Below are 23,696 nucleotides of genomic sequence, written 5' to 3' on the forward strand. Positions count from 1 at the left end.
ATGCTAAATTTATGGTAGAAGTCAGTATCTGATATGAGACGACTGAAAGAGCTAATCATTAGAAATAACACAACAAAATAATGATGGATTGCTAGCAAAAATTATTTCAAAATGTGATGGCGGCAACAAATGATGGTAGTTGACGAGATTAATGACGTTGATTTACAAAAATGATTCATATCAACATAAGATTGCATGTGTGATAATTATGATAAGTATAATCTGTTGGCATGATTAGGTGTATCAATTCCCACCCAAGCTCCCACTTCTCTCTAGACTTCATATGCTAGTCGCCTCATCCACCTCCACCCCTCCTCTCTCCTGGCCGGTCAACCCTCCACCTTCCTGCCTCTTTGAAACCCACCTCCCCTGCCTCCATTTTCATCACCGGCAAAAATGCACCTTCCCCCTCGTCGATCTCCACTCCACCTCCACCTCCACCTACCTTGCCTCCTCCACCTCAGCTCCACGTTTTGGTTGGGTCAAATTTGATGTAGTGGTGTAGTAAGGGTGGCTCGGCTCTTCCTCAAGTGAATAAATTGTTAGATCCGAGACAACGCTTCCAACGACACTCATAGTGACCAATTGGTGGGTTGATAGTTATTAGTATGTCTCCCTTTTAGTGGAGGTTGTTTCCCATTGTAAGACTTTCTCACCCCTTGGTGGGTTGATAGTTGACTTGATATGTCCTTCCTATGGTTTGAGCCGGAATTTCCTTCAGGATCCTTTACTGCCAAATCTTTATCTGGCCCTATGCCCTATGCCCAATTCCAACATTCTTGTTGGTTGACCTTAGCATTATGCATCATATAGCCTATTATTAAACGTGCTCATGTCCAGATTTTGATAATTTTGATTTGTTCCTATATCTTGTGATGGAAATTTTTGTAATGCCTCAGAGCTTTTGAAATTAAATTATTGTTAGTTAAAAAAAATTCCCGTGTATCATACTTTTAATACGAGCTATTGGTTAATATGAAATTATTGTTAGTTAAAAAAAATTCACGTGTATCATACTTTTAATAACAAGCTATTGGTTAATGAATTTGACAAATATGACGACCGATGGCGCTAGTCATAAAAATGTCGCAAGTCAATATAAAACCAGCAAATTACTCCCCAGGGAATACAAAGGACATGGATGCTAACTGTGCATTCGGCTCAACTAGCATCCCTCAGATAGCTCATTTGCGCAAAAACATCAACCACGATTCCTTAGCCACGGCCTCATGATCGCATCATTCTTTTTTCCTCAAAAAGGATAATCTTTCATCCTTTTTTTAGAATTTCTTTTCTTTTGAGAAACTGTGATCAGATCATATGGTTATGATTATCCAACTGAATGTATTTTGCACGGATGATTTCCTAACCAAGACAGAAAAGAAAAGATGAATGGTTTGAATCATCAACTCTGCCTCATGATGGGCCCACAAAACCCCATTTGAACAGGACCACCTTACACTTAAACGGAAAAACGGACATTATTTCTCCGTTCACACTCCTCCGTACAACAAAAACGAATATATCTACATGCAATAAAAAATGTGAGGGGATTAGGCCAAGTTACATCACCAGATGCCGCTCCAATGCATCAAATCATCATCCCATTTAAATGAAAAATACGAGACAGAACTCCGAACTGAAGTTATGAGCAAGATATGCAATATCATAACATTCGTACAACTTACACAAGGATAGGAGCATGTAAATTTTCCAAGGGAACTAAGCAGTGGCCTTTAAGACGTTTTTGCGGATTAAAAAAAAAAAAAACTAAGCAGTATTGGCTATATGAACAATTTTATGAATTCTCTTATGGTCCATGATATGATCAACTGGACATATGAACAAGGTGAGATAAGGGTTAAAAAAGAATTTATCAGCTAAGAGATAACCTAATCCTTCTTACCACAGTTAAGAACCCTGCGCAACTGGAAAGCTTCGCCTTGATCCCCATTCAAAGACCTCCTCTCCAAGTAACAAGCGGTCAGTTGTCTGAGTAGTTTCTCAAGATACGAATGTAAGCAACCCTGTGAATCTTCCACATTTGGGTTTGTAGACAAAATCATTGCATTCACAGTATCAGCCACGATTTCTCGCTGTGACTCTGAAAGAAGATACCCAACCGAAGATTGCTGTGGTTGTTCATATGCCAATAAAGCCGCACAGTCCTGCAGAGAGTTTATAAGGATTTTGTTTATCAATTTTTGTTTCTCGAGAAAGTTGCATACAATTTTTTTTGATGACGTACAAGTTGTTGGAGATCCTCACTGTATCCATACTAGCCAGAATCATGTTTATCAAATGATCTTCCATTCTCTCACTTAGGATTTGTATGGATCTTGGATTTATGAAGTGAAACAGAATAAAAGTGGTATAATATTTATCCACATTCATAGATGAGGTTTTGGAACAGATATCCATTCATTTTCTTCTCATTGTCCCAACCAATCAATGAATGAAAGCTTATTAGAGCATTGAATTGACCTTTAGTACCTGACTTATCAGAGGGCTTTAACAGGCTTTCTTACTAAAGACAAATAGATTTACGGACGACAAACTAAAGGAATAATGGCAAAGACGGGAAAGAAAAATGCTTCATACTCCATTTCCTTCCCTTCCACCAATCCATGCTGAAAAAACATCCTTAAGGAGAACGAGACAAGACCTAAATTCAACTGTGGAGAGAATATGCTGTGTTCTGTTAAATAGTAGACTCTTAATTTCACGGATTAGAAGTCCCATGCTGTGTTCTGTTAAACAGTAGACTCTTAATTTCAAGGATTAGAAGTCCCACGCTGCAATTATCATTGTGAAAAAGTTGGGGGTTGAAAGTTTTCAGTAGTGAAAGGATGTATGTATATATATACAGTCCGGCTCTTATGAGGACCATCTCATTTTAATAAAATGCGGACCTCCCTTTCCCAATCAAATTTTGATGATCTGAGCCGCTCAATATGTTTAGAACGTGATTTTAAGGGTACTCGCGAAAAATTAGCAAAAAAAATGATTGTAAAAGGGCTTCATCTGAGCAGTTTCTGTTTATTTTTTATCAAACGGTTCAAACAAAAACTGCTCGGATGAAGCCTTTTCCGATCTTTTTTTTTGCCGATTTCTCGCTATACCCTTAAAATCACGTTCTGAACACATTGAGCGGCTTGAATCATCGAAATTCGATCGGGAAATGGAAGAAATGGGGAGGTCCGCATTTTAACTAAAATGCGGACTCATTTGATACTGACCGTATATGTGTATATATACATATAGAGTAAGCTTCTAATGCGGACCTCCACATCCAAGCAAAGTGCGGACCTCCCAATTTCTCTCCTTTTCTGATTGAATTTTGATGATCCGAGCCGTTCAATGTGTTCAGAACGTGATTTTAAGGGTAGCCACGAGAAATCGGCAAAAAAAATGACCGGGAAGGGCTTGATTTGAGCAGTTTTTATTTAAACCGTTCAATAAAAAATAAACAAAAATTGCTCGGATGAAGCCCTTCCCGATTTTTTTTTTTGCTGATTTCTCGCGGGTACCCTTAAAATCACGTTCTGAACACATTGAGCGGCTCGGATCATCGAAATTCGATCGGAAAAGGGGAGGCCCGCACTTTGCTTGGATGCGGAGGTCCGCATTAGAAGCTTACTCTTATATATATATATATATATATATATGAAAGTTACAAAGGAAAACGGATATAATAATTAAAAAATTAGCCTTAGGTCCATTATATGAACTTCATAAACCCACAAGTCCACCTATTAATTTTGTAAGGTCTCAAGTCCATTTTAGGGTATCCTAGAGTAGGATAGGGTAGGGTACCCTAGGGTTTAGGTACTTTCATAAGATTTTAGGGTGCACTTTTTTATTATAGGGTAGGGAACCCAAGGGTAGCATAGGGTACCCTAGGGTTTAGGCACTTTTATAAGGTTTTACGGTGCACTTTCCTATTATAGGGTTTTAGTGACTTAGGCACTTTCCTAGGGTTTAGGGTTTTAGGCACTTTCCTAGGGTACCCTAGGATTTAGGTTGTGTGAACTTGTGGCTTTACGAAACTATTAGGTGGACTTGTGTGCTTATGAAATGCCAATAGTGGACCAATAATTCTGGAATTAAGGACGGATTCTTAAAGGTCACAATACTATGAATGTTTAAAAAGGAAAGTAGAAGGATAAAAAACAAAAATGAGCTCTTGCTCTACAAGCAATGAGCAATTGTCGTTGCAGTAAAATTAAAAAATTGTTTGCTTATTCAGCAATAATCAGGATATTAATAACTAAAGGCATTATTAGACACGAAATGGGTGAAGATGATATTAATTCAATAGGTGAAAGTATACAATGAACTCAAGAGACTTTGAAATTGAAATCTGGATTTTCCTTTGTTTTGCTTTTACATTAGTAAAACTAGAGTAAAAGACCTAGCAGTAATCATGCTAGACATCATAATGTACTTCAAAAACACATGTCAGCATCGTAATGAATACAGAAGACGGACACTAATGGGGATGGAGTTAGGTTATTCATATTTGATCCAGGAGTGTGGTATAGTTAATTACGAAAGGCTATTACCTAATACCTTATTTGTTATCTAAGGATTATCCACCAAATAATGTTGTTATACTATCCTATCTTCATTTGTAGTTAGTTATCTTTAAGAAGAGCCAATTTCAAGGACTCTTTAGATATTGTTTTGAAGAGTTGCTGAAATGGAATGAATTTCTATTTCAGTATTGGTACGGATGCCTTAGTTCATTCTAGATGTGGATTTGTAGGGTTCTTTAGGTGCAAATTTTCTGAAGGCTTTATGATTTATTAAATCGTCCTGCATCATACTGCAGGCATAAGAGATTTTATGATGCACTGCGCTCACTGCAAAATACTAACATGCTTTACTACCTCAATTACTTGGCGGAACTCTTCCACCCCAGAAACCTTTTCAAATTCAATCCTCCCATATGCTACAGCTTCCTCCAGCTTCCCAGCCTGCAGATAAAACATAAATAAATCAAACCCTTCATAATTTTATTGTTCAAAGCCTTCTTTCTTTTTGTTTATGGTTATTTTGCTATATTTCTCTTCAGACAAGACAAAACGCCGTGTCTTTCTATTTCTCGGTAATTCTCCAAACCAAAGCGATGACCTTCAATAAAAGAAACCAAGTACTTGAAGTTACCCAAGCACTTGAAGTTACCAATAAAATGCTGCTGGTGAGAAACACAATAGGAAAAAAAAATAACAATTACCCGAATCAGTTCAATAAATTTTTGACAATGAAGCAGAAAGCAGGTAGCTGAAGTATCCCTCTGCAAAGAGAAAATATGATTATCAATGACTGACCATGCAAGAACAGATCTTAGAAACTGATCATCTAGTTCATGGCATTTTCCGTAAATACAGCAGAGTGAAGTTGGTCCATGATCAACTTTATTGATGTACAGTAGTAACAAACTTATCATTGTCTCTGATAACTGAGAAAGCATATCATTGCAAAGAACTAGAACTTTGACTGTTTAACTCAAACACAACCGAGTGAAGGCAACATTAAAAGCAAAACAACAACTAATGCAAAATCTGAAGGATGAAAATTTTCTTCAAGAATGACAACTCCTGTTTGGTACAGTAGTAACAAACTTATCATTGTCTCTGATAACTGAGAAAGCATATCATTGCAAAGAACTAGAACTTTGACTGTTTAACTCAAACACAACCGAGTGAAGGCAATTTTAAAAGCAAAACAACAAATAATGCAAAATTCGAAAGATGCAAATTTTCTTCAAGAATGACAACTCCTGTTTGCTTATCTTCAAGCACATTTGGAAACAGCAACAATAGAGTGGATGCTTGTTCTATCATACACACATCATGATAGGCATGACCATACGGATAAAAGAAATGGTTAGGATTCAGCTTCCTCTTCTCAGACTCTATCCATTTCCACATGCTGACCAGGGAACCCCGCTGAGTTTCTTGCGATGGAGATAGCTTCAGGTGTTCCAATGAGAATGTCTCAGCCATTGTCATGATTCCCCTCTTGCTATTTCTGAATAAGGTTTGGGTTGTGTATGTGTCAAAGGAAATTAAAGTTCATTGAGGGCGTTGATAACCAATATTTTGGCAGGTCTTAAAGAGGGGGCTTTGGTCCAGTGTGGGCAGTTACTAGATAAGCTGGGCCTGTAATTAAATACATCGAACAAGATGGGGGTTGGAAAGTTCACTTTGGTAAAGATAGTTGTTGGGGGCAAAACCCAAGGAAGGGGATCTTACTATCTCAGTAATACTAAAGGGGCTAGGTAATTGTCGAGTCAGAAGTTTGGAGTCAGCTATGATGGATTTTTAGCTTATAGATGGTTCCAAATGAAGATTGTGTCTTCTGTGTCAAGCATGGAAGTGGACATATATTGGAAACTTTTCCAAAGACGGATTTTTTCAGTATATGGAATGGGTTGAAGCAAACCAATCAGAACTAGGATAAAACATGGCTCTGTTTGGAGTTGCAATGAGGTTTATTGCAAGAAAAAGTGAAGGAAACAACAGTGGGAGGTCCCTCAATGATACGGAACCTCAGCAGTCTGTGCAATTACACCTAATACTTTTTTTGTTGCTGATCAAGGAAAATAGAGATAATGAACACAGAAAATAAGGTAAACGTTGAATCTCTTTGTTTATTAGTCATTTAAAGATTTAGATGAATGTGATACTCCTTCATTTTTAAATTTATAATAAGCAAAAGTTTCATTAAAGAGGTTCCATCCTTACAGAGAAGAGATTAAAACCCCCCAAAACTATACTCCTAGAGTATCAAAAAGGTCACATCGACATGTTTAGAAAAACACTATCAGGATTGTTGTGTGCAATAGTTACCAGTACATGTCATTTCTGCAGTCAAAGCAATCCTTAACTTTAGCACTTGCAATAAGGTTGTGATCATTATGCTGTTGTTGAATGCAGAAGCAAGCCATAAGGTATCACCGAGTCCAGGTATTGAAATAAAGCATAAACCTAGCATGTAATATATGTTCCTATGTCCCAATCAATATGTACCAGACAGAAGTAAAAGAACTTCGAGGAGAAAGCGGACTTTTCATCCCGCATAAAAATTTGGATAAGAGTATCTTCTCAAACAATAGGGAACCATATATACAAGATACGACTGTCAACCTGAATGATTTGAGGATACCAATCGCCAAGTTTACCAATTGCTTCATCAATTTCACCACTCCTAATTAGCTTCATGGGCAGCCAAAAAAAAAACAAAAAATGTCAGTCAAAGCTGTAGCTCTTATCGCACCACAAACAAAAGGAAAACAAATGAAAATCCAATTATCTTAGGAGTATAAATGGAAGAAGGAATTGTTTTGATGCAGAAATGGTGGTGACAAAACTTTCAAAAAGTACTACGCTAGCATGTTTTGAATTTAATTGAGCATTATGGTTGAAAGACAACAGAATGTCAAGGGAGGTCATGTGAAAACCCCTAAAACACCTAACTCCTCAAAGAGTCATTTGGATCGAGACTTCGAGATTCCCTTTCAGGTCTTACTTCGAGATAAATCCTCTCTGCACCTAAAAGTTCAAAAAATATTAATTGAAAAAGAAAAACAAATAGCTTAATTACTCTCTCCAAAATACTTTAACTAATATCGGACTTAGCTTCCATTTTTGCACCTCACTGGTTTAGACATAATCATTAAGCATATTGATATAGCTATTCCACGTGTCAAGATAATCTCAAATATTTCGAAAGAGCTTTAAAATAAACAACCGATATGCATGCATGATTCATCCAAAAAGTACAAGAAGTCGAGAAATGGCTATAGATGATAGATCATACATCTTTAGAATGACAATGGAGAACAAGGACAAAAAAGAGAAATGTAAAACTTCAGTATAATATGCAAAACAAATAACTCAGATACAGAATGGACAAAAGCAAGTCTACTTTACAATCTAGCATCATCTAAAAGAGACCGATCCTCTAACAACTTAATACCAGCTCTCCACTATGCTATAATTGTGCTCTTACGATTCGTACCTGTCGAAGAGTCTTTCTTCTGTTCAATGCATACATGTTGTCTTGCTCATCAAAGCCATTTTCTTTAGGCAATGAGATGGGAGGTAGAGAACTTTTGCCAGCCATGTCAAATAACTTGAGTGTATCCTCATATCCATAGTGCAGTAAATAGGAGCGAACTATTCTGGAAAACAAAATATCTACATTATTGAGAGACAAATCAAATTGCTTAAACTAATGGCAAATAAGAAAATCTGATAAAAGAATAAGGGCATTAGTATGGTGTCATTACAGGGTAAAACTTCGTTTTGTAGTAAATTTATTACAGGAAATATCCCAACATAGTAAATGAATAACCACATGGAAGCTCTGGTTCTTTGATATAAGAGTCATTTTAGTAGAATCCACCACATTTAGTTACCAAATAGATAAACACTAATATGTGGAAGTTAGATAACAGAAGCACATGCTAACTAGATGAAACCTCTATACCATGGAGATAAAATATATAAACCACTCCATTGCCAAGAAATAGAACAGAAATCCACAATCACTCGCTATTTTAGAGCATACATGTGATCAATTTACTAGATTTTTCACATTATATTTTAACATAGCATCCAAATGGGTTAACCGGACCTAGTCTTATATCACTCTTCAAAAACCTTCTACCATTTTCATCTTGTATGCAAACCAGTGTTCCGTAATTCTTCATCACCCATCAAGACGTACTTATTGTTGTTTTTAGTTAAGAAGTTATTTCTTTGCACTATCAAGCAGGTAGTGGCTTTTGACACAATTTTGACCATAAGAGTTGGATTGCATTTTCAACTCTTGCAGACTTCATTGCATGCCCAAATAACTAGGCAACTTGCAAACTTTGTGTTCTCCATGGTTTGGATTTCAAAATTAAAGTTTGAGATTTTGGTGCAGCTCTAGTAATTCTTCTTTGTTAATTAAAATTTGGTTTAAGTACACGGAGACCTCATCAACTATCACTTTTTCTCATGGAGACGACCTAACATTTAAAATCACCCATACAGACCCCTCAACTATAGATGGGCATTTATTTAAATCTGCTGATAGAAAGGCAGCTCAGCTCACTATGCACATTTTAATAGAAAACTACAATTCATAAGATAAACAACTATGCTGTCCCTGAGTAGAACTTCACCAAAAAAATTCTAGGTTACTTAAAGAGAAATTGAAACTTGTTGCCTCTCTGGTGCCAACAAGGTGATTATGACCACGACTTGGTTCCACTGATGTGTCAGTAAAAGTTATGTCAATAATACAAGTCGTTAGAAAGTGATTGCTTCAATCAAAATCTGTCATCTTTAACGCAACAGCTTCTAAACAGCTCACTCTTCAACTATACAAAATAAATCAAGTAAAGGGATTATAGCAGAGCATCGTACTATGCGGAAGTTTACAATATGCAGCAGTCGCAAAACTTGGCAGTAGAAACTAGCAGGGCGAAAATTGGTGGAAATCTACAGTGTCAGGCTATCTAATTGTCTTCTCAATTTGTATCCATGTCGACCCGAGTGTGCCTTTTCCTCTCATTTCCTTATCTCTCTAAATTAGGATTTTAACAATACTCCAGCAGACCCTTCGATAACCTAAATTCTAGTATTTATTACCCTAAAGCCATTCTCAATTGGAAATTGCAGCATGATGTCCTTTCTCAAGAGAATTCTCAAGAGAAAGCATCCTCAAGATCTAAAGCTTTCCCAAGATCCTCATGCATCACAACGGATTTGATGAAATATGAGAGGGAAAGATATTAAAAACGTCAGTTTTAGCCCCTCATACTCCCCTTGTGAGTGGCTACAGCCTAAAAGAAAAAACGGAGTGAAAAAGCTTAACCTGGAAATTGAAAGCAACAACAAAACCCATAGAATTGCAAGTTTATAGGAAAAAAATCCCAGAAGTTACAAGTAGCAAATGAAGGTTTGCATAAATTAAGTTTTCCAGCTGATAAACAAAAAAAATGGATGATCCACTTTACATAAATGCAAAGTTTAGATGATAAGATCACAGCTTTTCAATTACGTGTACGAGAAAAAAAAACAAAAAATTAAGCTTCAAATGCCCACTTCTAATAATACAGGAAGAAGATGCTCATTTGTTGCATATGGGATCGAAAAAGAAACCGCATTTTTATGCATCCACTACACAAGAATTACACCGTTTTGCTTTATATGCCTCTAGGTTAATCAACAGGCTTGTCTATAAGTAAAAACACTGGTGAATGTTTTTTGTGTGTGGCTTCATCTAGGGTCGAACCATTATGGTCTGTCCGGACGGGGCTGAGGGACTGTCCAGACGAACGATGCTGCAAGCAGAGATCTGGATTTATGTATTTCCCGTCTAGACAGGGCTCAAGGTTGTCCGGACGGTCGGAACACACAACAGCGCTATATAAACTCATTTTCTGCAGTTTTAGGGTTTGTAAGCTTGTTTTTGGTGAGAGAAATGCAGAAAAACAGAGACACATTGAGAGGAGATCGGAGTGCTTGTGATCCTTATTGATTATAGTGGATTGATGCGTTCCTCCCCCCGTGGAATAGATACACAAGTAACACATATCGAACCAAGTAAATTTTTGTGTTCTTGTGTCATTGTTTCTTGCTTGCCTTGCATTCGTTCATCTTTATTGTTCATGTCACACACCAATGTTAATACCAACATCCAGTTACTCCTATTACCATAAATATTAGACTACTTCGGGGACAAGTAAAATTCAAAATTAACATACCCATGACTGACATTCTGTGGTAAAGACATTTTTTCAATCATCATCTGTTGCTTTGCTCTTTCCTGCGCTTCAAAAACCTAATCATAAGATACAAGAAGTCAAGAACCAAAAGTGGCATCAATATCCATGGGGAAGCCCAACATTAGAACCTTTTGTATCAAGGTCAGAGACCTGACTCTATGAAATTCATAACAAATAGTCCGTCCCAGTATTGAACATTATGCGAATCAAAAGAAACCTCACACAGGAAAGAAAGAACACATTGAGTTGACACATCAAGGTCATCACTCCTGACAATACCAATAGTGAATACATTAACCACCAAAAGAAACAAGCCTCTGCAAAAATTGGAGACCTAACATGGTATCAGAGGAGCTTCTGAGAGTTCTTGGGTTCGAGTGACTGCATTCTACTTTGTTGCATCTCCATGTACAACATGGGGATGCACGTGAGGGAGGATTGTTGAATAGCTACATACACATTGTTGGACTGATTTCCTAGAAGCTTAAGCTATAAAGACAATTTATGATCTAATCCCAGACTGACAGAAGACATAACAACACAGGATTAGTTTACAAAAATCCACAAACTTAAACTTAGAGGAGTCGCCCAATATTTTTTTTTCCTGATAAGTAAAAGATTATATTACCAAAAAGGCATTAAGGGAATGCCGCCCATGTACAATTGAAGGCCACAAGACAAAAAGGCCCAATACACTTGCACTCCTATTCGACTGAAAAAGCTCAAACCAATCTAAAAATTGGTCAAGAGATGGAAAACAATCATACTTGTCCCAACATAAATTAAATCTGACTAGCATACTTAGGAGTCACCTAATATTCCCCACAACAATATCTTAAATCTGACTAGCATCATGTTGAGATGCACGAAGTGATAACATATTTTAATCTTCACTAACTGTTTCATATTGAAAATGAATATAAAAACAAAATAAATTAAAGCAACCTTCAAATTGGGTAAAAAGTTAGCAAGTGATGCAGAAGAAATATATCCACGATTCCACACAAAGTTGAACTAACTGCACTAATGAAGCAATGTAATGAAAATAGGAAAATATTTTACCTTGAGATCAAAAACAAAGGGCTCCTTCCCAAAGTTGACCCTAACCCTGCGACATCAAATCATAGATCAAGCAAAGTCAGTTAAAACACCATGCATCTGTTCACCACATCATCTATACAACAAGAAGCAAAGTTGTTTAGACTTTACGTAATTACCATCCTTTTTAGGACGCACAGGGGATGCCTTGAATTATTTACAACATTGTGTCTTTACAAAGAATAAGATTGGACATGAAAAACGGGGCGGCTGCTATTATTGTAGTATGATTGATGGTAGAAGTAAAAAAGTAAGAAGCGAGCAGAGGAGGGACAGAAGGAATAACATACTCCTCGTTTTGGCTGTGAACGGCAATTGTAGGAAATAAGGGACCCTTCAAGTCCTTGTACATCGTTCCCACTACTGTCCCATTTTTACTGGTATCAACAAAATGGAGCACATAATTATGAGAGTCTTGAGAGGATTAACAAGATCAATTAATAAACAATTACGTAAGACCTACAGAGCAAAGAGTTAAACCACACTGGTGGTGCTCACAACCATCAATTAAAATAGCATGCATACAAAAGCAAGTAAAACGTCAATATTCTCTTACGTGAAAAAGAATTCCTGAGAAGCATAGTTAATACCACCACCAACCGTATCACCAGCTGTATATGTCGGGCCGAAACTGTCTCCCTTTCCATGCCCACGATATAGGAATCCATCATCACCATGATATCCACAACTGTTTGCTTCCCACCTGTTTTTAGACCAAAAATACAAAAGATCACAATAAATATCTGGAAATTAAAAATGGAAAATCAATCCATTGTAAACTGCAGCTTATGATATGCAGCAACATCCATGTTATTGAAAGCAATAACCCACCGGCACAGCCAACATATCACTGAAGACAGCTAGAAAATAAATTTCAAAAGTCCTGCAGCAAGTTCAAGTTATCTCTCTGACCTCTAGCTTTTACTTTTTAGTTCGAAGAACTCACGTTCGAATGACACCCACAGATTCTAGCAGAAAAAGTTCAGCTCTTCAGCAGGAGAATTTTATGGGCAGTAGACAGTCTTTTAGAGTAACAAAATTTGACTAGCAAAAGAACCAGAAAGAGGAAAATCCCGATACACGTAGCGCTCAGGCATACAATGAACAATCCCCTCTTCCAAAAGAACAAAGAAAGGAGCAAGGATCCTTTCAAACTATAAACAGGAAACTCAATACTCTCAAAACTCATCCAAATAATTTTCTTCCAAGTTCCAAATAGGCCACATAACATCAAGGCCGTAGCCTGCCACGCCTTCCTCTCCAACTTCTCATTGCATCCACAACACCAGCAGGTTAACAGGATCCAAAAGATGCAGGCATCACCCAAGTTACAATAGAACTGGAATAAACACAATGATTTCAGTCATTTCACTAACTCTAGCCTCCAAACAATGAATAAGGAGATAATAAATAATTTCCCCTGAAAAGCTTCTAGGCACAAGCCGCACAACATAAAAAAAAATAAACATAAAACATAGTAAGGATTCTGCATTCCCAAATGCCTTTCCAGTGAAGAAATAGACCTTACCCACCACTCAAATGTTAAATCTTACCTTAAGTATGAACAGAAACAGCCTTAACCACAAAAAACTCCTTACGTAAATTTTCCAACCTACCAAGGTAATGCATTTCTGATTTCACACCACTCCACTGTCAGCATTCAGTAACCGACAAAATTTCTAATCTGACGTACTCTTATCCAATGCCAAGGGAAAGAAATAAGAGCCGCTGGCCCGCTGCATGAATGAAGCCAGAACTTCACCATGCCCAAATTACCAAGGCAAACACAATTCTTTCAATAAAATTCATCCCAAACTTGCAAAATCCTCGTAATGCCCTTCCAACGAACTCAATACAGAAAAAATGTAGTTTAATGTGCCAGATGCAAAGATATATGAATCCATGTAACGTAGGCTTAGTGGTGTTGGAGTAGCTAAGATAGTATCCAAATTTGAGGTTTTCAATCGCAGAAAGGGAGAGCGGTCAATTGTGTCTTCCTTTTATTAAATTTCCACAACAGCCTGTTTCCTCAAGATTTATCACTATAGCAAAACACGTGCTCCACTTTCAATCGGAATTCATGCTGAATTTCATTTTGCAACCATTCAACCCGGGCCTTGAACCAAGTTCAAAGGTATCCGTATAATCAAGAATTCTCTCTTTAGGTAAATCATCAAGAAGAACAAGATCAAATTATTAATATTTGTAATACTACCTCTGTCCAAATTTAAATACTCCCTATGGGAGACCGTGTAACTTTGACCTCAAAAAAATTGTATATTTTGTAATGTTTTCGATAACTTTTTCACACCTTTGAACGGCGCGAAAAAAAAAAAATTTTTCTGAAAGCACTTTAATTTTTAGGTCAAAGTTACACGGTCTTCCATAGGAAACATTTAAATTGAGACAAAGGGAGTAGCTTTAAACGGCAGTTCCAGAGATTGTTTATGTCATTATGTGGGGGGTGGGAGTTCCGGAGATTGTTTATGTGTTGCATATGCAAGAATGATGAGGGTCATTTTCACCTCTTCTTCTCTGCTACTCGTGATTTTTTCCTTGTCCGGGATGGCATGGATGCATTAGAGAGAATGGCCGAAGTGATGGGGAGTTAGAGGGTGCTAGGGAGGCATAGGGCATGGTTGCCACTTGCTACACTATTGTGTCTTAAGTGGGTGATTTGATGCAGAGGAAGCTATCTCTCAGCGTGGAGGACTCTATCTTGGCTCAAAAGTTGCCTTCTGACCATTGTGTCTAGCTGGGTTCGAGGAAGGTGTCTCTGAAAAAAAAAGGTGTCTCTGAAACTGGATTCTAGTAACAATTATATCAATCCTCTGTATCCATAACCAGTAAGGCCTTTTTGTGCCCTTTTTGTTGTATAAATTGTCTGACTCTCTTTGTACATGGGTGGCATCCCCTTGATGCCATTACGTTTATGAGACCACTTCTATTTTCTTATAAAAAAAACAAATACTTTTCGGCTCATTCAGAATCCAAAAATTAATAGGGAGAAGCACTCACGTAAGGGTGTGTTGACCGTCATTACTAATCTGGAGCTTTGTTACCAATGTTCTCCAAGAAGTAACCCCCAATCACAACACATATTTCACCCCACATTCTCTCTTGTTTTAGCCCATAGTGGAAGTTTCTTTAGTTTGGAACCTAGACTACCTAGTTCAAATCAATACTGAAGATTGCTGCAGGGGAACATTCAGTAATATAATTCCACAGAATATATAAAGAATGTGAGAGTGATTTGAAAAGGTAGCTGAAAGTTTTGTAACACCAGAACAGATATATCCAAGCCATAAACCTAGAGGTTATCATTTGGTTGCCAGATTATAACTGACTTTCAATTCACCAGGCCCTGAGCTTCTTGGCAATTCAACAGGGGAAGTTTTATGGAAGACTCTACCAGTCTAGTTATCCGGAGGCAGTCGAAAATAAAGTGAAACCACAATATAGCAAAGAAAGACAGATTTCCAAGCATACAAGTTCAATGAACACATCATAACTTTCCCTTTGTCGTCATTATGCCCCCTAACTGGATCCATTTTCTTGAAACTCTACCAAGATTAATTTTTGCCACAAGTCCCCCTTCCTCCATTTCACTTATCTTGCAGCATTATATGCATCTAAAGTGTAAGAGGTCAATACACTGCAACAAACTTTTCAGACGCAGAATTTAGTAATGCAGCTACAAATACAATCGGAAATTTTGAAATGGAACAACTAAATCCACACGTGCCTGAGTTAGTTCGGACTACTATACACACGCTGCAGCTAGTATGAGTATATCATTATCTGAAATCACAAGGCTTAAGAATGAGAGCATTATTTCCTACACAGCTCAGCACTACCACAAAGACAAACAAGTAGATGCATTTCCCAGAAAGCGGAATACAATTAACACAAGGTCCCATATATGTATGTATAAATATCTCCTATCTATTCCTATTATATTGTGAACATCCCTACGTTAGTTTTGAGGCTGCCTCAACATTTTTTTTTCCAAACTACCAAACCAAATGGAGCCTTGTGTTCCAATCAATTGGGGTCAGCTTTCTTTTTATTAGGTTTCATGTCATAAGGATCTTACGGGGTTTTAAATGCGGCCAGCTGCCTAACACACAAACCTCCTACTTTATCCTCCGGCCTTGGGACAAGCTGTAAAAAAAAGATAAGACTCTAAGCATGGTACAGGCGGAGTTTTTTATTTATTATTTTTTCCAAACTACTCTAGGAAAGTTTGTCACATTCCACTCCTGCACAATTTGATTCGCATAAGCATCACGTGTGCTAGGGCATCTACTCTATATATACATAGGTTTATGTTATTACCCGGGTTGTCTGCGCATCTTGAATCCCTCGGAGGTAAACCCGATGGCAATCTGGCCCTTGGCGCCGGCATTCTTGACGTAAATCTCGAAGTAGTACACGAGGCGCTTGGCTGGGGCGGGCCGGTTCCCCTGGACCACGCCGACGTCGTGGCCGTGCAGGTTGACGCTCGTGTACTGCACCGACAGCTTGTCCGGAAAAACGTTCAAGAAACCTCCGTAGGTGTTGATCGTGTTCAGCTCCGTCGGAGACTCGTCGCCGTCCTCCTCCATCGCCGCCGTCGAATCAGTGATGTTCCTCGAGTTCTGCTTCCACAGCTCCAGAAAGTACGAGTCTATGCGATCTTCATGACGATTGTTCACCATTTATCACGAGGAACGACAAAACCCTAGATGTCGTGTGGACGAAGGTAAAGCCCTAGCGATCGAATTTGAAGCCCTAGGAAGGAATTCGTGAGTTTAGTAAGTTGGTGATTTGGTAGCATCTGATTGGAAATGGAGAGAGATCAATCGAGTTGAGTGTGTTCTGTTTTATTCTTTTGCAAATGGTTTTTTGTCTTTTTGTTTCTTTTTTACTGCTACTGTTTATCTTGCGGATATGAGCTGGTATATGTGTGTACGTATTGACTTTGTGCGTACGTCTTGTGTTGTGTGTGTGACAAACAAGATAACACGGTGTGTGTATGTATTTGGACATACTACACGGACCAGAGCTGCCTCATGGGCACAGCAGTTCCTATCCAAGGGACATAACAAAACGTTGCGTTTTGGTGGAAAAAAAAATCTTCATTCTCTATTTGTAATTTTATATAGTAAAAACGTGATTATGAGAGATTTAAAAATAAAATTTGATTATGTCTCTTTAGAATAATATGATCCGAATAACAAAATCTTCACACTCATTTAAACGGATTAAAAATTGGAGTACTTTGTACCGATTCAAACGGAGTGAAAATTTGAGCACTTAATTTTTTGAGACCGTTTATATATTAAAAAATATGGTTAAAAAATTAAGTGCTCTAATTTTTAATCCGTTTGAACGGGTGTGAAGATCTTATTATTCTGATTATATTATTTTAAAGAAACATAATCAAATTTTGTCTTTAAAACTCTTATAATCACGTTTCTGCTTCATAGAATTGCAAATAAAGGATAAGGATTTTTTTTTCCCACCAAAACGTTGCCATTTTGTCTTTGGGTGGGTCTGTTGTGCCCATGGAGGCAGCAGAGCCCCGGGTCCATATTACACTGTACCTCCTAAAGTTTGCCTTCCAAACTCCTTAACTCCTATGGCCTGATTGGAAAGGGATATGTTTTGGAGAAGAGAAAGAGAATACAATAAGAGCGAAAATTCTAATCCCAAAGAAGATTTGCAAGAAAATTAAAAGTTACTTGATTTGTTTAGTTTTTATAGAAGAGGGATATAAGAGGATGGATAATGTACAATAGTGTCAAATACTTATTTTGCCCTTTTAATTAAGGAGTCAAACAGCCTTATATTAGCAGAAATTGGTTCCAAACCCGCGTCTTACCCCCCTACCCATCCACTAAAGGTTTTTTTTCATCTTTTGATTGATAAAACATTCAATTCAATTGTGCAAAATGCAATTATTAGTTATTTATTTTTTTCATTTCTCTTTTGACTGTTGGTAATTGGTAGTATGGTAGAGTTACTAGAGTAGTTCAAAGCCCAACTACAATTACTAGTATGCATTGTCTGGCCCAACTACAAGCAGCAGTAGCCCAAGGAAAATTGCAGCTTGCTTGTCAGCCCTATCAATTGGGCTCACCGCCACTTGAAGCCACTTTCTAGTTTCTCCACAACCTTAAAAACTGGAGTTTAGACTGTTCTTTTACGTGCATATGTGCTTTACTTGTTATTTGGTTCTTGGTTAGTTTTATAGTTCTTCACATCCCAATTCACCATCCTGCTAAATTCAATTTGGGTGTGAGGAGACTTTGATAAAGCAGTAGTGTGACGCATGAGTCATTGGTTTCAAGTCAACATGGCATTGTTTTAACTCTTGGTTTCACCATTGCAGCACCGGGTTGACTTGGTTTATGTGTTTTCCCTTTAGTAATAGCCATTACGAAGAGAATTGAGATTTACGTGCATTAATTGGTACATTTGATCACAAAATTCGTGCTATTAGACATGGTAAAAATTTGCTTCAGAGTTTCTAGTTTCAAAAAAACATGAAAGGGAAACACGTGTACTCTACCATGCAAGAAAAAACACTTTCATAGGATTTCGTACATTTGGTTCTTTTTAGTTCTAATGTTACGATTCCTGAAACTCCATGTCATTTAATATCAAACGTGTCAGGTTATCATGATTTAATCGTTCGGACATGGAGGGGAGTTAAGGTAGAGTGCAACGAAATTTTCGTTAAAAATGGGATGGTCTGTCATCTTTTGAGTAGGCTGTTTATTTTATTTTATTTTATTTTTTTGGCATGATCATAATAGGCTGCTTATTTGATTACATGATTTATTTCATTTTCTTTTACGACAAGAGAGCAAATATATGTTTTTGTTTTGGTTTACTTGGTAGTCAAAAGGTCGCCGATGTGCCTGTTGAAAACCCAAATATCTTTTGGTATGGCTCATTTGCATTCTTAGTATGATTTTTCAATGTTGCTCTTGATAGTTTTTACTGTTGATAATTGTTCTGAGATGGTTTAGGTTTTGGTCAGTTCATGTTGGGGAAAAAAAATAAAAATAAAGTAACTTGTAAAAGATGAAAATCAAGTTAGCCCATGGCCAAACTTTACTATTAGATATATTACTCATATATATTTTTTTATAGAATTTGAATAGTATGTTAATTTTTTAACTTGTAAAAGATAAAAATCGAGTTAGCAATGATGGCCGAACTTAACTACTATTAGATAATTTTTTACTATTAGAATATCAAATTTTTATAAAGTATTTATATATCTCAACGGGAGGAATTAAAAACAAAATACTCTCTCCGTCCCATTTTCATCGTCCATAATTCCTCTTTTTTGTGTCCCAAAAAGATTGTCGATTTGAAAAGACAAAGGTACAAAAAAAAGTTATTTTTCTCATTTTACCCTTCTCTCAAATTTTGAAATCCAGTACACCTAACAGAATAAAAAAATAGGACAATGAAATTGTACTGGCTGAGATTCATAGGAAAAACTTCATTCCATTATCAAAAGTGAAGATATACAACGACTATGGCAGAAAATCAAAAGCAACAAAAACAAAAGAAGACAACAACAAAGTCCATTTAACTCCATTTCATAGCCCACTGCCATTAGCTTTCCATGAATTCACAAAAGAACATGAGTTTGAGCAATTCTATTAAAGCAGCTCTTAGAGACAAACTTTGCAAAAGCTTCTGTGGAAATTTGACCTGGGGAGACAAAAAAAAAAGGGAAAAAAACTGTAACGACCCTGATTTTCTGTAAATAAATTTTTTGTTAAATATTTGAATTTTATTTTAATTACTTGGATTTCTTTTAAAATTCCTTTTTAACTTCTAATAATCCGTCATAATTAGATTTGAGACCTATAAAATTATATCTTTTCGCATCGGACAATTTAGTTCTTTTCTAAAGACAAGTATGCTTGTAGAAGCACTTGTATATTTTCTTAGCTAGTTAAATAAAATCCTTAAATTATATTTCTTGGCTAGAAATCCTACTTGGCAAGTAGAATTAGTTTCCAACTGATTAGTTAGAGAAATCTAACTACCGTTTCAACCTAGTTACAATCTCTTAACCCTAGATGGACATTTTTGACCGTCTTTAAGCCTTGTAAACCCATCCAAACCCTAATTGAATCATTGCACTTTCATGACTAGTCAATTCTTGACTTTATTCCTCATCATTACATCATCCTAGTGTATCTTTTTTCTTTACCCATTGAACGATAGTTGTTAGGGAAATTCTTATCCTTTGGATAATAGATTTTGTTTCCAATCATTTAGTTAGGCAAAGCTAAGGCCATCCACAGTGGCATAATCAAAAATGGATAATCAAAAGTTGACACATCAGCTTTTGATTATCCATTTAAAAGGTTGTTAAGCTTAACAATGTTGAGGTCCACAATGGTCACTTCTAGTCCATAACTAAAATAAGGGATACACTACAATTACACTCTCTCTCCCCTTGTGTTTTCCACCATTGATCACTTCCCTTCATTACACTTTTTTTTTTGGCAAAAATATATCGATTTTCTCCTTTAATTTTAGAAAAAAAATTGGTGACTTCCTTCCCTAATACTATGAATTTGGCAAAAAAAATCATGTACTCAAAAAAAAAAAAATGTGTTCTTGAATTTGTAAAAAAATGTAAGGTTCTTTATGTACTCAACCACAAGAAGAGGAACGAAAAAAGAATAAAATAAAAACAGAAAAAAAATGTGAAATACCTTAATGCGGCGACAAATGTTTTCCACCATTGATCACTTTCCTCCATTACGGTTTTTTTTGGCAAAAATATATCGATTTTCTCTCATAATTTTGGACAAAAAATTGGTAACTTCCTTCCCTCATATTATGAATTTGGAAAAAAAATTATGTACTCAAAAAAAAAAAACAGATGTGTTCTTGAATTTGTAAAAGAATGCAAGGTTCTTCATGTACTAAACCACAAGGAGAGCAACGGAAAAAAAACGGAAAAAAAAGTGAAATACCTTAATCCGGTGACAATGAGTTGAATTGTAAATGATTGAAAGATATGAGCTTCACTTTTGGAGGGAAAGAAAAAGAAAGAGTTTGTGGCCGAAGAAAATGAGATATAGAGCATGCGAAGAAAAGAAGAAGAAAATACCATTTGAAACACGCGTGTACATAAATTTTAGAACCAGTTAACTTATGTGGTGTGATATCCACAAATTTTGATTATTGAAAAAGGTTGCTAGTTTTGGTTATCCAAAGCCCAAAATTTGATTATTTCTAAGAATGTTGTTAAGTTTGATTATACCATTGTGAGCCATCTTTTACCCCAACATTGTTAACTTTACAAATAATTTGCTTTTGATTATGCCACTGTAGATGGCCTAAGTACCAATTAACTTAGTTACCTTCCTTAGCATTTAAGAACCATTGGACAAATATGGTAATCATGATACTATCAAAAGTAGCACTCATAACCTACTTTAATCATGACTACTTGACTATAGACTTACTTTCTAGGAAACTATTAACCATTGGTCCATATGATTACCTTTGGAAGCTTAACCTTTAAATCATGACCTATCTTAACCTTATAAGCCTACTTGGACCTAACCATGTCTAGTCACATCAAGACCTTACTTCTCATCATTATTTTTTTACCCATTGGATAATAATTGCTAGGGAAATTTTTATCCCTTGGACAATAGACATTAGAAATTGCCAATAAATGTATTGACTTGACAAGACAAGTCATACCAAAAGTAGTTATCATTTAGCTTCCAAAAGAAGCAACATTAGCCATGTCATGCATGCAACCCTAGAGTTATAGCCTTAAGCCTAATTATTCTAGGGTTACTTTCCTAGAAATTTATATATATATGTTGAAAAATGTATGCATTATAATTTGTTGGAAAATTATATGTATCTCTATTAATTATTTTGATGATTAATTCATTGATATTTTTATTCGGCAAATATAAAATTATCGAAAAGTCCTTTCACGGACTAAAATATTTTCGTAACCTTGAAAAATAGCATAAAGTCTCGGATTCAATGATTAATAGTCACATAGACTTATTGAGCTCAACACGTGCTTTAACGGATTTATTTAGACGAATTTTTGAGCTACAGGTTGACGAACCGGCTGACAGGCCGGCTGTCAGACCAGAGGAGTGTGTCTACCGGAGGGCACCGGACGACCACCTGGTCGACCGCCCGGGATCGGCCTAAGCAAATTTCGTCCAGTTGTGCATTTCCAGATCTAAATCCAATGGCTCAAATTAAACTTCAACGGTAGGATTTGAAGTACAACGGCTAGAGAGCAGAACCAGGGGCATAAAGCACTTGAATTCATTATTGATTGATCACCAAAAAAGCTCTTATACTTTCCAAGCAAAAAAGGCATTGCTCTTTTCTCTCCCACATCCAAGATCAGCAATCTCATTCTCTTACACTGTCATATTTCTCTTTTATGAGATAAACCTTGATTGTTTGTTGTGAGCTTTCATCTTCTTATCATTCCTCTCAAATTGTAACCCTAAGTGAGTGATTGAGAGACATCACTTATAATCTTAGAAGACCAAAATCTGGTAGGATTTTGGGTGTTTGTTTTTGAGAGGTTTTTCAGAAAAAACTTTTGCGGTTGTGCTAGCTCCTCGGGAAAGCTAGAGGCATATGGTTTTTGTAAGCACCTGCAAGACTTACAAGTTGTAATCTTTCAAAGATTAGTGGAACCTTCAAGTAATTGCTTGAGGAGAAGTGGAGTAGGCCGGACGTGGACAAATCCGGACTGAACCACTATAAACGGGTTCTATCTCTTTTTCTCTCATTCTATTTGATTGCACACTTATTGTTTGCATATATTGTTAGAGATAATTTTTATCGGTGATTTTTACTAGCAATCCTATTCACCCCCCCCCCCCCCCCCCCCTCCCCCCCCCTCTAGGTTGCATTATTTGGGTAACAATATATATATATATATATATGTACATAGTACAAGAGGAGAGAGAGAGAGAGAGAAGCCAAGAGGGAGAGGGAGAGAGGGAGGCCGAGAGTGAGAGGGAGAGGTGGAATGTGTGCATATGTTTTGTTCACTTCCACAAGCTACCTTTAGCCTTAAGCCTATTTATGACTTGACAACCCCTTTCTAGTCAATTTCTAACATAGAATCCTAGCCCTAATCATCCTAGATTTGATTCCAAAGTAGCCTTTAATCATCCTAGAACCTAGCCTTAATTACCCGAGGATTTGACTATAACCTAGACCTATGAATGACTAAACATGGAAGGCTATGCCTTAGCCTAATCAAACCCTACCCTAGACTTGTAAGACTTGCCAACCTAGACTATGATCACCTAGATTTTCCTAGAAAGCCTAAGATCCTACTTGATTTTATAGCCTTATGCCTAAAGATTGGATTTGACAAATCATGGCATGCTTGAAAGACTTGATTGGACAATACAATAGAGCAAATCCATGGGAGAATTGGAGAGAGAGAGAGGGCCGGCCATGGGGGAGAGAGAGGGAGCCAAATTTTGCTATAAATAGGACTCTTGTCCAAGCATTCAAGTCACACATTGAACTCTCCAACTTCTCTCTCTAGAATTCTTGCATTTGTTCTTTGTTCTTCCTTGTTCTTGCTTGTTCTTGAGTTCTTCTTGAAACTCATCCTAAACCTCCCTTTCGATCCATAAAGTTTAGTAGTTGTAGTCAAATACTAGTTTCGAGAGAAACCTTTCTCTTTCGAAGCTACCGAAAGCTTACCGTAGGAAGTTATTCCGCCCAATCGTCAACTTACTTTCCGTAGTCGTCACTACCGCCAAGAAGA

General features: G+C 36.9%; 1 protein-coding gene across 1 annotated transcript; it reads right to left on the minus strand.

The window, feature by feature from the left end:
- Positions 1–1,640: 1,640 nt before the first annotated feature.
- On the minus strand, positions 1,641–16,805 carry LOC131329132 (ran-binding protein M homolog). The gene is made up of 10 exons (XM_058362210.1): positions 16,226–16,805; positions 12,444–12,590; positions 12,178–12,264; positions 11,852–11,897; positions 10,769–10,845; positions 8,029–8,191; positions 7,155–7,223; positions 5,240–5,299; positions 4,893–4,979; positions 1,641–2,168 (listed from the first exon to the last, which is right to left on the minus strand). The coding sequence occupies exons 1-10, from the start codon at positions 16,585–16,587 to the stop codon at positions 1,893–1,895; spliced, it is 1,374 nt and encodes a 457-aa protein (XP_058218193.1). The 5' UTR covers positions 16,588–16,805; the 3' UTR covers positions 1,641–1,892.
- Between the last annotated feature and the right edge of the window lie 6,891 nt (positions 16,806–23,696).

Source organism: Rhododendron vialii, chromosome 6a (assembly GCF_030253575.1).
Source record: "Rhododendron vialii isolate Sample 1 chromosome 6a, ASM3025357v1".
NCBI lineage: Eukaryota > Viridiplantae > Streptophyta > Magnoliopsida > Ericales > Ericaceae > Rhododendron > Rhododendron vialii.